Source organism: Lepidochelys kempii, chromosome 1 (genome assembly GCF_965140285.1).
Source record: "Lepidochelys kempii isolate rLepKem1 chromosome 1, rLepKem1.hap1, whole genome shotgun sequence".
NCBI lineage: Eukaryota > Metazoa > Chordata > Testudines > Cheloniidae > Lepidochelys > Lepidochelys kempii.
In genome coordinates, this window is record NC_136380.1 from 246,012,229 (window position 1) to 246,025,051 (window position 12,823).

At 39.2% G+C, this 12,823-nt stretch overlaps 1 protein-coding gene across 1 annotated transcript in view; it reads right to left on the minus strand.

Annotated features, from left to right (window-relative positions):
• The window catches only part of PKP2 (plakophilin 2), a 60,548-nt gene that overhangs the window by 34,241 nt on the left and 13,484 nt on the right, over window positions 1-12,823 (minus strand). Inside the window, exons 4-5 of the mRNA XM_073329957.2 lie at window positions 8,238-8,376; window positions 436-643 (exon numbers count right to left, since the gene is read on the minus strand). Coding sequence (XP_073186058.1) covers window positions 436-643; window positions 8,238-8,376 — 347 coding nt within the window. The remainder of the gene's footprint in view (window positions 1-435; window positions 644-8,237; window positions 8,377-12,823) is intronic.

Genomic DNA, 12,823 nt, shown 5'->3' on the forward strand with positions numbered 1-12,823 from the left:
GCAGAGCTGCAGGGGGCCCAAAGCTGCTGCAGAGATACAGGGTGTCTGTACCAGCGGCCCTCTGTCCCTAATGGATTTCTCAGAGCAGCATGAGTCTGAAAGGTCCCCGCACTGTCTTCTCCGGAGCTATAGGTCACTGAGCCCCTCCAATGTAAGGAGTCAGAAGAAGATCAGAGAGGGGAAATTACAGTTTCCTGGCCCCTATGTGGCTATTACTCCCTAGGAGAACAAAGTGGCCTTGAATAAAGACTTCAGGGTTTGGTTGAGGACAGGAGCCCTAACTAGTTGACAATGTCCCTTTAAATTCTTGTTCCTCTCCTGGTTATGCTTGACCCATCAATCATCCAGCTAAATAAACAAACACATATATTACAGCAAGCCTGTGCACTATGTAGAACACTGCAAACTTGCATACAAATACTCTGCAAGTATTACCTGTTATCTGCTTTTTAGTTTCCACATCCTTGGTTTGTCTGAGTACATGGAGCAGGACTGGGATCCCGTTCTGCTCAGACACTTCTAGTTTGTTGTCATTGTCCTCATATACCAAGTTCCTCAAAGCTCCGCATGCCACACGCTGAACATCCTCATTCTGCGTTTTCAGAAGCTGTAGAAGCTTGGGAATGCCACCAAGTAAATAAACCTGGGGAAGGAAACCAAAGAGAAGTGTTTTCATTGTTTACGTATAGGGAAAAAAAATGCCTTCTCAAATATAGCTTCTGTGCACTTTTTCATTTGCTTAGGTCTAACAATGGGCTGAACGATTTGAAGCTCTGATAGTTAACAGTTAGGGTTGTGAATTGGCTATGACTGTACCTAGAGCTGAGTGAATAACTGAGTTTTTAGTTCAGTGGCGGAACTGCAAAGTCTGGAAGAAAACTGGTTAGTTTTGAATGGAAAGTAATTTTTTTCAGGTTTTCCTATTGAAATGAAAAACCAAAATTTCAAAATCAAATAGGTCATTTAGAAAATAAATGTCAAAACACTTTGTTTTGAAAATGTTTTTGGCTTTATAAAATTTCCCTCCCCTATATTTTGTATCTAGCCTAAATTACTCATCAAATGTGACTCAGATTCCTGAGTGATTTCAGTTACCCCAAAACTGCATTTTTCAAATGTGCTATTCACCTCCCCCGAATAGAAGAGTATGCCCAGCTCTAATTGTAAATTTTGTTATGGAACCCATTATCTTAGGGCTTCTGTATAAATCACAGTCAAAATCCACAGCTCAGGGCGGTAACATAGTTTAAAGGGTGGGGCTGGAATTAAAGAGATCAAAGTTCTGTTCCCAGATACGCCACAGTCTTGTGCAACCTCAGGTAAGTCATTTAACCTCTTTGTGCCTTAGCATCTACATCTATAAAATGAGGATGATGATAATTGTGCACCTCTCAGGGTTGTCCTTAGATTTAATGGAATAATATTTGTAAAGTGCTTTGAGCTTCGTGGATGGAAGATGCTACAGAAGTTCAAAATTATTATTTTCCTATGTTAGCCAGCCTTCTGGAAAGGCTGCAGCTTTCCTTCTTGTCCCCTGCTGCATGAGCTGAAGGCATAATAAATAACCCATGTTACTGACTAGGCACTTCTTAGCAGTAGCACACTATACAAGACTTTAATAAAAACACAAAACAAAGCCTCAGAGTACATACACCTATAAATTAAATAAATAAATCAGACAATTCTTAAGTCACTGCAGTACCTATAGAAGAAATCTCTCTTCAATCTCTTTTTAGAAGACCAGGTACTGAGGATCTCACCCAAAAAGAATGCAAAATAAAAAGAGCATTTTATACCACAGCAGCAGTAGGGAAATAAAATATTTTTCAGGGATTATATGCTGTGGCAACTCTCAGTATCCCAGTTATCCCAAGATGTGGTATAAATGAGTTTTGGCTTCTTTAGGAACAAGTTTCTTATTCAGTATGTCTTGCAGTCAAGCACAATTAGGAATGGTTTAATCCAATATCCCATAATGCAATCGGGTCTTTTGGACAAACTCATTCTTGTGTAGCAAAGGTTGTACGTACAAGACTTAGAAACGTGATATAACTATTATGGGTAGCATGGAGCCGTATGATAAAAAGAATATAATCTAACTGGCAGCTGCTGAGATCAGGAAGAAATGATATGCAACAAAGCCTCCTGTTATCTTCATGCCCTGGCAAAGTAACTCTGCACGCCTGCCTTTGCTTTGACTCAGCTGCCTAAAAGGTAAAGTTTCCTGCTAATACACTACTGACGTGGTTCCCTATGCTTTCAACACTGTGATTCTCATAGAATAAGCGAGAGAAATAGCCATCTCTCATGATAAGTGGAGCATAAACACTGAAGGCCTATTTGTTTCCTGCTACAAAACTGACACGTCCCTTTGACATTGGTTTCTTAGTTTTGTTGTTTTTCTTTAAACATTTTTACCTGCTTTCTTTTTGTAATTGTCAGTGACTCTAGCGCTCATGAAAGCTACTGGCCTATTTATATCCACCAAACAACAGAAGGCCATGCTCTCAGATGAAGAAGGGGCCACAGGACCTAACAGATTACCGGGAACAAAGAATAAAAATATGGGGACAGGTGCAGGTGGAAGGGTTAAAACAAGGGAGCTCGAAAGGAACACCAAATAGAGAACCCCAGACAACATCCACTGCTTTAAGAAGGAATCCAAGGAGTCAGTGGACACCATCCAGAGGAACTCTGCCTGGATGCGTGAATGGACCAGGGAAAGGTAAAAGGCCCCACAGTCAAGCTGCCAGACCCGGGGGCTGAACTCTTTTGTTAACCGACACAAGTACAACACAAGCAGCAGCGATACCAGCTTCCTTAAGCTCTGGTCTGCTGGGACCGTCCTTCACAACCCCTTCGGAGACTCTCTGCGAAGACTGAAAATAAGGGTGCTAATTATGCCGGTAGTTTTTAAAATGCAGACATCAGTCCAGCAAGAAGTAGATGAAGACCACCAAAGACGTGAACAAGGTTTGGTCTCTGCTAACCTAGATTTTATTTAGGGTTTCTGATTTTTGTTTTTAACTGATCAACACCCCCACTACCAAAAAAAAAAAAAAAAAATCAGTGGTTGTCTAATAAAGACTGGAAATGGTAACTTGCAGCTAAGGCTTGTCTACACAGAGCAGTAATGCAGACTGTAGGGGGTGTGATTTCTGAAGCTCACTAGTGTGTGCTGGTGCACACTGGTTCCTGAGTGTGCTTTGATATAGTGCTGTTTGAATCAGAACTACATTAAAAGCATAATTGACACATTACAAAGAGATTATTCTTCACAGTAGATACTGGGTTCTGGTTTTTGGGAGTTTATTAATTTCATTTTTTTATTTATTTTTAGCAATTTGTGAGTTTTATGTAGATGTCCAAAAACTGGGTTTTTTTGAGGCTCTCTCTGGGTATAAACTGTAAAGAGTAATGTATACTTAATATTATATGTTATAATGTAGTATATACTGTAATGACTAATCTCTTTGTAATGTTCCCTAGTGCGCTTTAACATTGTTCTGTTTCAACGTTAAAGCACAGCAAGGAATGTTTAGGGCACAATGTTTAGGTGAGCATCTATACAAGCCAATTAATGCACAACATGTTAGTGTGCTTGAGAAATCACACTCCTGTTGTCTGTATTACTGCTCTGTGAGGACAAGCCCTTAGATCCAAGTAACCATTTCTGGTGTTTTTTCCAGTGTTTATTGGATAAATACTGACATTTTTTTAAAATCAGGGGCATTTTATCAGTGTTTATCAGTTAAAACCTAAAATCCGAAGCCCTCAGTATATACTAACATAATGTAATATGCATTATTTATTACCATATATACAAGAAGAAAGCCCAGAAACATGCTGATTTTTTCACATCTACATAAAACTCAAACTGCTAAAAATAAACCCAGAAAATGGAATGAATAAACTCAGAAAAACAGAAGCCTATGTGTATTTGAGCTGAGACCTAAGAAGGAAAATGCTCTGTAGCATGTAACCAACACAGTAAGCCATATAATCCCTTCAACATCTGGCATTTAATGAAAGAAGTAATAATCCATCCATACATAAGATTAGTATACATAGCAACATAACATGTTCCCAGAAAAAGACTACATTAAAATGGAGTTAAGGTTGAGAGTATATATCAGTAACTTAGGGTAGACTACACTACAAGGCTGTCGTAATTATCTCAAAACCAAGGAAACCCAGGAAATTCACACTTAGAGATTAAATTTAAAGGAAATCCAAACACGTTATGGTTTGGTAATGCACAGTTTAGGGCACCCAATCAACCTTAACTCTGCCCTGTACTGACACCATAAAAGGGGGAAAAATCAAATGTGTCTTCAAAACTCATTTAATCTAAGCAGACACGAACAAGCAGTCACAAACATGAACAAGCTTTAAACATTATTGTATTGCTCTTGCATTGTTGTCATTTCAGAGCAGAATTAAGATTTTTGCAGAAAGAGAAACTTTCAGTTATGAAGAATAATGGGGGGAAATAATAAGTATTAATCTGGAAAAAATTCAATGTAGCTTATGAGTTTTAACTATATGAGAAGATTGAAGGGTCTGTGACAGGGCAGAGTTAAGGTGGTCCAGAAATTTCCTTGTTTATTTTTCAATTTAAAAAATTCACACATGAACCCTAAACCAGAAATTCAAAGGGAATGTTGCCCTGTAATATTTCTAGTGATTTGAAGATCTAAAATATCAACCTTTTTTATATGTAGATAGTAATTTTAACTTTTATGACCAGATTCTTTGACACACTCTTTGACTGCTTTGCCCCAATCTGGAGCAGCAAATAGCAGCCAAAGCATATGGGGCTAGTTAAAATAGGTTTACAGCTGCTTTATTTAGCCAGAGCAATGCAAACCAGCCAGAGTGTACACCCTGTTTCCCCCTCCCTCTGATCCTCCAAATGCCCCTGCCTCTTCCACCCCCCCGCACCACAAACCTCCACCCATCCAATTTCTCTCTCCCTCCTGCACCTTTGTGCATTATCCTGCACGTACATACCTGCTTACTTCTGCCTCCTGCACCCCTTACGTTTATAGATTCATAGATACTAAGGTCAGAAGGGACCATTATGATCATCTAGTCTGACCTCCTGCACAACGCAGGCCACAGAATCTCACCCACCCACTCCTGCATGCACTTGCATTACTTTTCCCGCTCCTCCCAGCCTACCAGTTGAGTACATCTGGTGCAAAGGACAGCTTTTGAAAAGATGGTTAGGATTAATGGCAATTTTTTGCCATTATTTTCCATAACTGAAAGTTTGTCACAAAGAACTGCTCCTTTCAAAATGGCTACCACCTCCCCTTGTTCTCAGTGGGACTGAGGACACAGCTGTCCTCAGGGAAAACTCCTATGCTGGCCCCCTATGCTGTGCGGCGGTAGAGACACTCAGAACCATTGAGAACAATGAGAGAGAGAGAGAGAGAGAGAGAAAGATCATACAATCATAGAATATCAGGGTTGGAAGGGACCTCAGGAGGTCATCTAGTCCAACCCCCTGCTCAAAGCAGGACCGATGCCCAATTAAATCATCCCAGCCAGGGCTTAAAAAGGCCACCAGTGGAGGTCAGCAGTAATGTCAGTACAACTGACACCAACTAGAGAAAGCAGCCATTTTGAACGAGGGAGGTTCTTCATGGTATTCTCTGTAGGCCATTTTAACCTTTCAGCCTCTACTGCAGGAGAAACTTTCAGTTATAAATAATAACAGGGAAAAATGATCCTTTGATCCTTATCATCCATCCATCTATTCAAAATATCCCAAAATTTTAACTTTATGGGACGCTTGAAGAGTCTGTGTTATTGTGTCACTGAGTTTTTTGGGGGAAATGAAAAAACAAGTTTGATACTAGATACTCGCTTTCTTTAAAGGACCCATTTTTAATTAGTTTTAATTCCTAAACAAATTAACAGATTTACTTGTAAATTCTCAGAAAATTCATTCTGTATTAATTGCAGTAATTTTGGGGAGGATACACTGTATTTCTCTTATAATAATAAAAAGGTTGATTCTCTGCTTTAAGTGCAAAACTCAACTCAGCCTTACCTATGGAGTTACTCCAGACACCTCCACAGTTACACAAGATCATAGTAAAAAATAAAGCACTCAATAGCATCCAATATACTGTGAAAATTGATCACACAAAATACTCAGTAGCTTGGTTCCAGAGGTCATAAAACATGGACTAGAAGGAATGGTGTGCATACAGTCTACATTCTCCCTGCACCCCCCCCACCTTCCAACTGTGGGACACTATATTCCTGAGACAGCTGCTGATCCAAGGACAGAAGAATTTGTTAGGGGAACATTCCACAGTTCACCATGATCAGCATTTTTACTGTATGACAAAAGTGGTTTCACAATCAACAGAGATAAAAATGCTTATATTGTAAGTTAATGCTTCTATTTAACACAAAAAGAAAAGGAGTACTTGTGGCACCTTAGAGACTAATCAATTTATCTGAGCATAAGTTTTCGTGAGCTACAGCTCACTTCATCGGATGCTGTAGCTCACGAAAGCTTATGCTCAAATAAATTGGTTAGTCTCTAAGGTGCCACAAGTACTCCTTTTCTTTTTGCGAATACAGACTAACACGGCTGTTACTCTGAAACCTATTTAATGCAGTTTTCTATGTAATTCAGCTTTTATGTAAAATAACCTAATAGGGCTCTTTAAAATAAAGAAATCTGTGTCACTTATCTATTTGCTATTCCAATGGTTACAAGTCTAGTAAGAGCAAACAAACATTAATATACAAAGCAGACAAACCCAGCACATGTAATAGTCTACATAATGACTTCATAAGACAGCATGCTGAGCAGTAACAAGAACTATGTATAACTATTCTTTCTACTTTGTATGTCTTGGGAGGGTGTACAAACACTTGGGTTATTTAGGAAGAAGGTGGGCATTACCAGATTTTGTATTTTTTTCAGGCTTTCATTCCATTAAAAACAGCAAGACCACCTCCCCAAATCTAGGCTTTCCTACACTATCAAGATTTGAGATCATCCGGTATAATTCTTACTACAATCCCTTGCTGAGAGTTTTGCCTTAATAAAGATTTGTTAGACCCATCTGCTGAGTAAGTGAATCTCAATCCAACACAAACACTACTCCTAAACCCCAAAAAGGTACTGTACAAATCTAGGTCTTAACTTTGCAGCTCAGGTCCATATCACCTCAACTATAAACAGAATACAGTCATAAAAGGCTTAGTTTTCAAACTTGGGTGATCAAACTTAGATGCCCAAATTTGTATTTAGGTACACAAATACCTGTTTTAGTCATCCAAGTACTAGTTTAGGTATCTAAAATGGACACTTAGTTACTAAATGTAGATTTTGTCCAAGATCTTTTTTAACAATCATGTCTAAAGTGAGGCTTTTAAGTTCATATTTAGGCGCTCCTGGGAGCTGCTGGGTGCTCAATAGTTTTGAGAATGAAGCCACTATTTAGATGCCTTAATATGAATTTAGGAGCCTAACTCTGGTCACATATCTTTTAAAAAAATATTGGAATTAGTGGACCATAATTGATCATTTTCTTCTCAAATGAGGAATCACACTACTCACTTTACTATATATGTATATGTAATTTGCTGTGCTAGGTTCAGCAGGTTATGTGGGGTTTTTTTTGGTTTTGTTTTTTAAATTATTATTTATATGCCCAATCCTCAGATATTGTAGTGCTAAATAACCGGGTAACTGATTTCTCAACTTAAATGAGAAAGACCCTTAGATAATTTTGCTCTTTCACATTATCCCACAGTGTATACTCCTGTCCAAACACCACAGCACACTTTGATTTCCACTGGCACAATGAAAGTACCCTATTTTCTTTCTACCTAGGTATTTATCAGGCTGCCATCTCCACTGTAACCGAACATATATATTAATGAAATTGTCCCTCATTTTTAAAAAATGAAGAAGGGAGAAGAGAAACAGAAAATACATATTAATTGTATGGTAAGCACAACTGCTTGTACATACTACATAGAGGGCCAGATTTTTTCCCAGTGTAAACTGGAGCCACTCTATTGACTTCAATGATGCTGGAGTAAATTGCAGCAGCAGAGAGTCTGGCTTAGAATGTTATTTGTTATTTCCCATGATGCTTCTTAAAATGTCATTTTCTTTCAGTGGCAGACAACACAGTACAGTAAATGCAGAACATTCCTTGCTCTACTAGCATGAAGTTGATATGAAAACAATTACTCACTTTCCTTCTGGCTTCTGCTTTCTGGAAGCACTCACGCTGTATAAAATTAACTGCAGCAAGGATCTTGGGTAACGAGGATGTCTTTTCAGTGTCCAGAGTGTTCACTGCAAGCTCCAGAGTCATCTCCCCTTCTGGACTCCTAAATATACAGCCATGGAAGTTATGGTGAATCAAGATGGCAGAATACCAGCATTCAGCCAGTGTTTTTTTACCAGGCAATTCATAACTATCAACACTCTTTAGTTATGCTTAGACTATGATGCTCCTCCCAGTAACTGGAGAGTTGAGAAAGGTCATGGTATCCATAACTGCCTAACACATGCTTTGGAAAAAATCCCGACAAATGGAGTTGTTATAACATGAAGTGGGTCAGCACATGATAAATCCTGCCAGAATTATGCAACCACACCAGAAGGTCCCAAGTCCCCCTCCTTGTGAGGTGCAGCGCAATCTCCACTCCCACTGACCTTAGGAGGTGCATAGCACCATGAAGGATGGGCCCCATGGGAGGCCAAATTAGAAAGAGTGTTCGTTTGTAACTGTCAAGGTTCTCTGATGTTTATTTTTCTCTGCAATACTATTATGATGGCATACACTCACCATGTCCTATCCTTTCTCAGCTGCTCTGTGCATGGAACATCTGCTGCATTGGCCCTTGGGTTTTTTGGGGGGCTTGAAAATTGCTTTTGTTTCAGACAGACAAAATTATTTTCCACTCACTGAATGAAACATAAAATTGCCTCACAGGAGCATTCAAAAGTATGTTCCCATTTCCCCCCTAATTGCCACCACCTTTGCCTGAATGATGACTACGTCAGGCAAAATGTCAAAAGCTGGAAGAAGAAGTCACCAGGCCCATGTGTTGTCAATAAAATGTATCTACAGGGGATGTAAGCCAATAAAATGCATACATGTGCATGTGTAGAATTAGGACAGGTAAGGTACATCTCTCATTCCCTTTCACCCCCAGCACATTTCTCTACAATGTAAGCAGAGCTGGCCAGGAAACTGAATTTTAGTTCCATGAAAATTTTTGAGTTTTCAGAAAAGAAATTCATTTTGAATTGGGACAAAAAAAACCCCAAAATTTTCATGGAACTGAAATCCTGCAATAATTTATTTTGGCAACACCAAAGCATGGTGTTTCCAAAACAAAATATATTCCTGAAATCCCTGGTTGCTTATCTGATGGTCTGCAGCTGAACCCAGGACTCAGGAAACCCTGGCTGTTCTTGACTGAAATTAACAAGAATCTCCTCAGATTTGCTTGTGCCCACCACTGAATAACATGGTGAAACTGACCAGAATCTTGTTGTTAAGATAACAGTGGAAAGTCAGTTGCCATAGGAGCCTGGATGCCTAGAGATCACCAAATAGTGAGCTGCCCTGGAGCTGCAGACCCTGGAAGCTCTGGTGTTCCCTGCAGCCTGTGAGCTGAGTGAGGTGGCAGGAAAACAGGCAGGTTTCCAATGGAAAAATGTTGTGTCAGAGTTTTTCTGACCAACTCTAATTGTAAATTATAATCTATCGCTGCTGGAGGTTCATCAGAAGGCATAAGATGCGATGAGTATGGCTGCAAGAACAGCAAAGAGAAGGAAAACAACCGTGACATCGTAAGAATGGCCATACTGGGTCAGACCAAAGGTCCATCCAGCCCAGTATCCTGTCTTCCGACAGTGGCCAATGCCAGGTCCCCCAGAGGGAGTGAACCGAACAGGTAATGATCAAGTGATCTCTCTCCTGCCATCCATCTCCACCTTCTGACAAACAGAGGCTAGGGACACCATTCTTGCCCATTCTGGCTAACAGCCATTAATGGACTTAACCTCCATGAATTTATCCAGTTCTCTTTTAAACCCTGTTATAGTCCTAGGCTTCACAACCTCCTCAGGCAAGGAGTTCCACAGGATGACTGTGCGCTGAGTGAAGAAGAACTTCCTTTTATTTGTTTTAAACCTGCTGCCCATTAATTTTATTTGGTGGCCCCTAGTTCTTATATTATGGGAACAAGTAAATAACTTTTCCTTATTCACTTTCTCCACGCCACTTATGATTTTATAGACCTCTATCATATCCCCCCTTAGTCTCCTCTTTTCCAAGCTGAAAAGTCCTAGCCTCTTTAATCTCTCCTCTTATGGGACATGTTCCAAACCCCTAATCATTTTAGTTGCCCTTTTCTGAACCTTTTCTAATGCCAGTGTATCTTTTTTGAGATGAGGGGACCACATCTGTATGCAGTATTCAAGATGTGGGCGTACCATGGATTTATATAAGGGCAATAAGATATTCTCCATCTCATTCTCTATCTCTTCTTTAAGGATTCCTAACATCCCATTTGCTTTTTTGACTGCTGCTGCACATTGCGTGGATGTCTTCAGAGAACTATTCACGATGACACCAAGATTTTTCTTCTGATTAGTTGTAGATAAATTAGCCCCCATCATATTGTATGTATAATTGGGGTTATTTTTTCCAATGTGCATTACTTTACATTTATCCACATTAAATTTATTTTGCCATTTTGTTGCCCAATCACTTAGTTTTGTGATTCATCCATATTACAAATGAAATACATTCTTATGTCCTGATGTCTCCACTATGTTTTCATTTATTATGAATCATGCAATCTCCTGTCTTCTCGTCTTCTCTGAATTAGTGTTTTGAACTGATCTATTTAACAGACAGGTGCCAAGGAGTGCTCTTGTAGGACATAGACATCTGCTAGGCATATCCATAATACCTTTTAAAAGGATAGGACAAAAATGAAAGCTGAAGTGAAGGAGAAACTGGAGGAGGGTGTCAAATAGAAGGGAGAAATAGAAACAGACTTATGAGCAAAAATAATATCAACATGGGTTAGCTTCTCTTGTGCACCAAACTGTGCTTGGCGCCAATTACAGCGCCCTGATTCTCGTGACTGGCCCTGGCACCAGTGCAATTTAGTGCAGCTGCTGAGGTACTCTAAATTGCAACATTGGTGTAAGGATCTTACAATTGATCAAAATCATACATAATGAACCTGAACAGCACTGAACTGAATCACATCCCTTCCTCTTACTCCCCTTAATGTGAGCCAGAAAAGTACACCCTTTCCCACTCTTTTTGCTATAAAAGTAGGCCTGATAGCAGGATATGTACATCAGGAACAGTTAATGAATGGCACTGAGATCAGTCAAGAAAGACAAGGTCATGTCCTACCCAAAATGAATACACACAACTCCCATTGAAGTCAGTGTAACTCTGCAAGGTGATCTAGAGCAATATGTGGTTCACTGAAAGTCTTTCTTCATGGCTGATATCTGCATTCACCTGTCATACCCCAAAGCCTCCATCCTGTTGTTGTGTACTGCAGTCCTTGCACTAGTCATCACAGAGTAGCTGCGATGCACCATTTTGTCTGATAATTTTAAGGTGGCACTCAGCACAAGTAGAATGATGACTCCAGAAGGAACTGCTCTCTAAACAGCTGTGTAACATCAAAGGGCAGCAGCACTCCAGGAAATCTCTAAGCCTTTGATATGGGAATGGTTCTGGTGCATCATCCTATTGGCATGTCCAAAAGATAGGGCTAAGTGTCTCTGTGCCCTGAGCTCTGAATTCACAGTGTTAGCTAAATATTCTGTAAATGTTTAAAATGCTTATATGTTATATATAAAGAATTTAATGATTTTATATCCTCTCAGCTAATCTTTAAAGAGACCGGAGTAGGATTAAATCCTTAAGTTTTAAATAACTTCCTGCACACAGCTGTAAAATACAGTGTGTGCCTTATTATAAGGCTAACTGCTGAATTGTTCTAAGGCTTAATGCTGAAGTTTTTACTCACGTCTTAGATTAAGAGATATTTGGGGAAGGGGATTGCTTACTCTGCATGAAATCTTGCCTCCACTGAAATCAATGACAAAACTCCAATAAACTTCCATGGAGGCAGGATTTCATCCTCTGTGCCTTACATGAGTAATGCCCTGATCCTACTCTCATTTATTTAAATAGTGCAGAATCAGACCCCAAAGAGTCAATAAAGTACTACAGAATTGGACTCATAACATTTAATTATCCAGCATTTACTGGAAGAGAAAGACCTATCTGATTCTTCTTCATCTGTGGCGATTACTATTACAGAATAACATTTGTAGGGCCAAATTTTGTTTTTGGTATCACTGATGTAAACCCAGAATAAATCAATTTATGCTCACAGTTTATTGTCTTGACTTCAGTGTAGTTACACTACTCAGTTTACAATGGTGTACATGAGAGCACAATGTGTCTGGTATCTCTTATACCTAATTCTACTTTATGTTGTGCAGTCTGTAAGAGTAGATGGAGCATGTTAATATGGAATTGAATGAACTGTAAAAAATACTCTATTTAAATGTTATTCACATCTAGAGATGTTTTTTAATAAGGGGGAATTTGTAGAGTTTGTAATTACCATTTTTGTAGGTGCCTGAACATAACACATCTGCAGAACACGGGTATCTTATTATACACCAGCACCTGTAACAAATCTATTCTTAACTCACTATTTAAAGACAGTTTACATGATTATAATTTATTCTTTACTTTTTGTCTAAGATCAAGTGTAC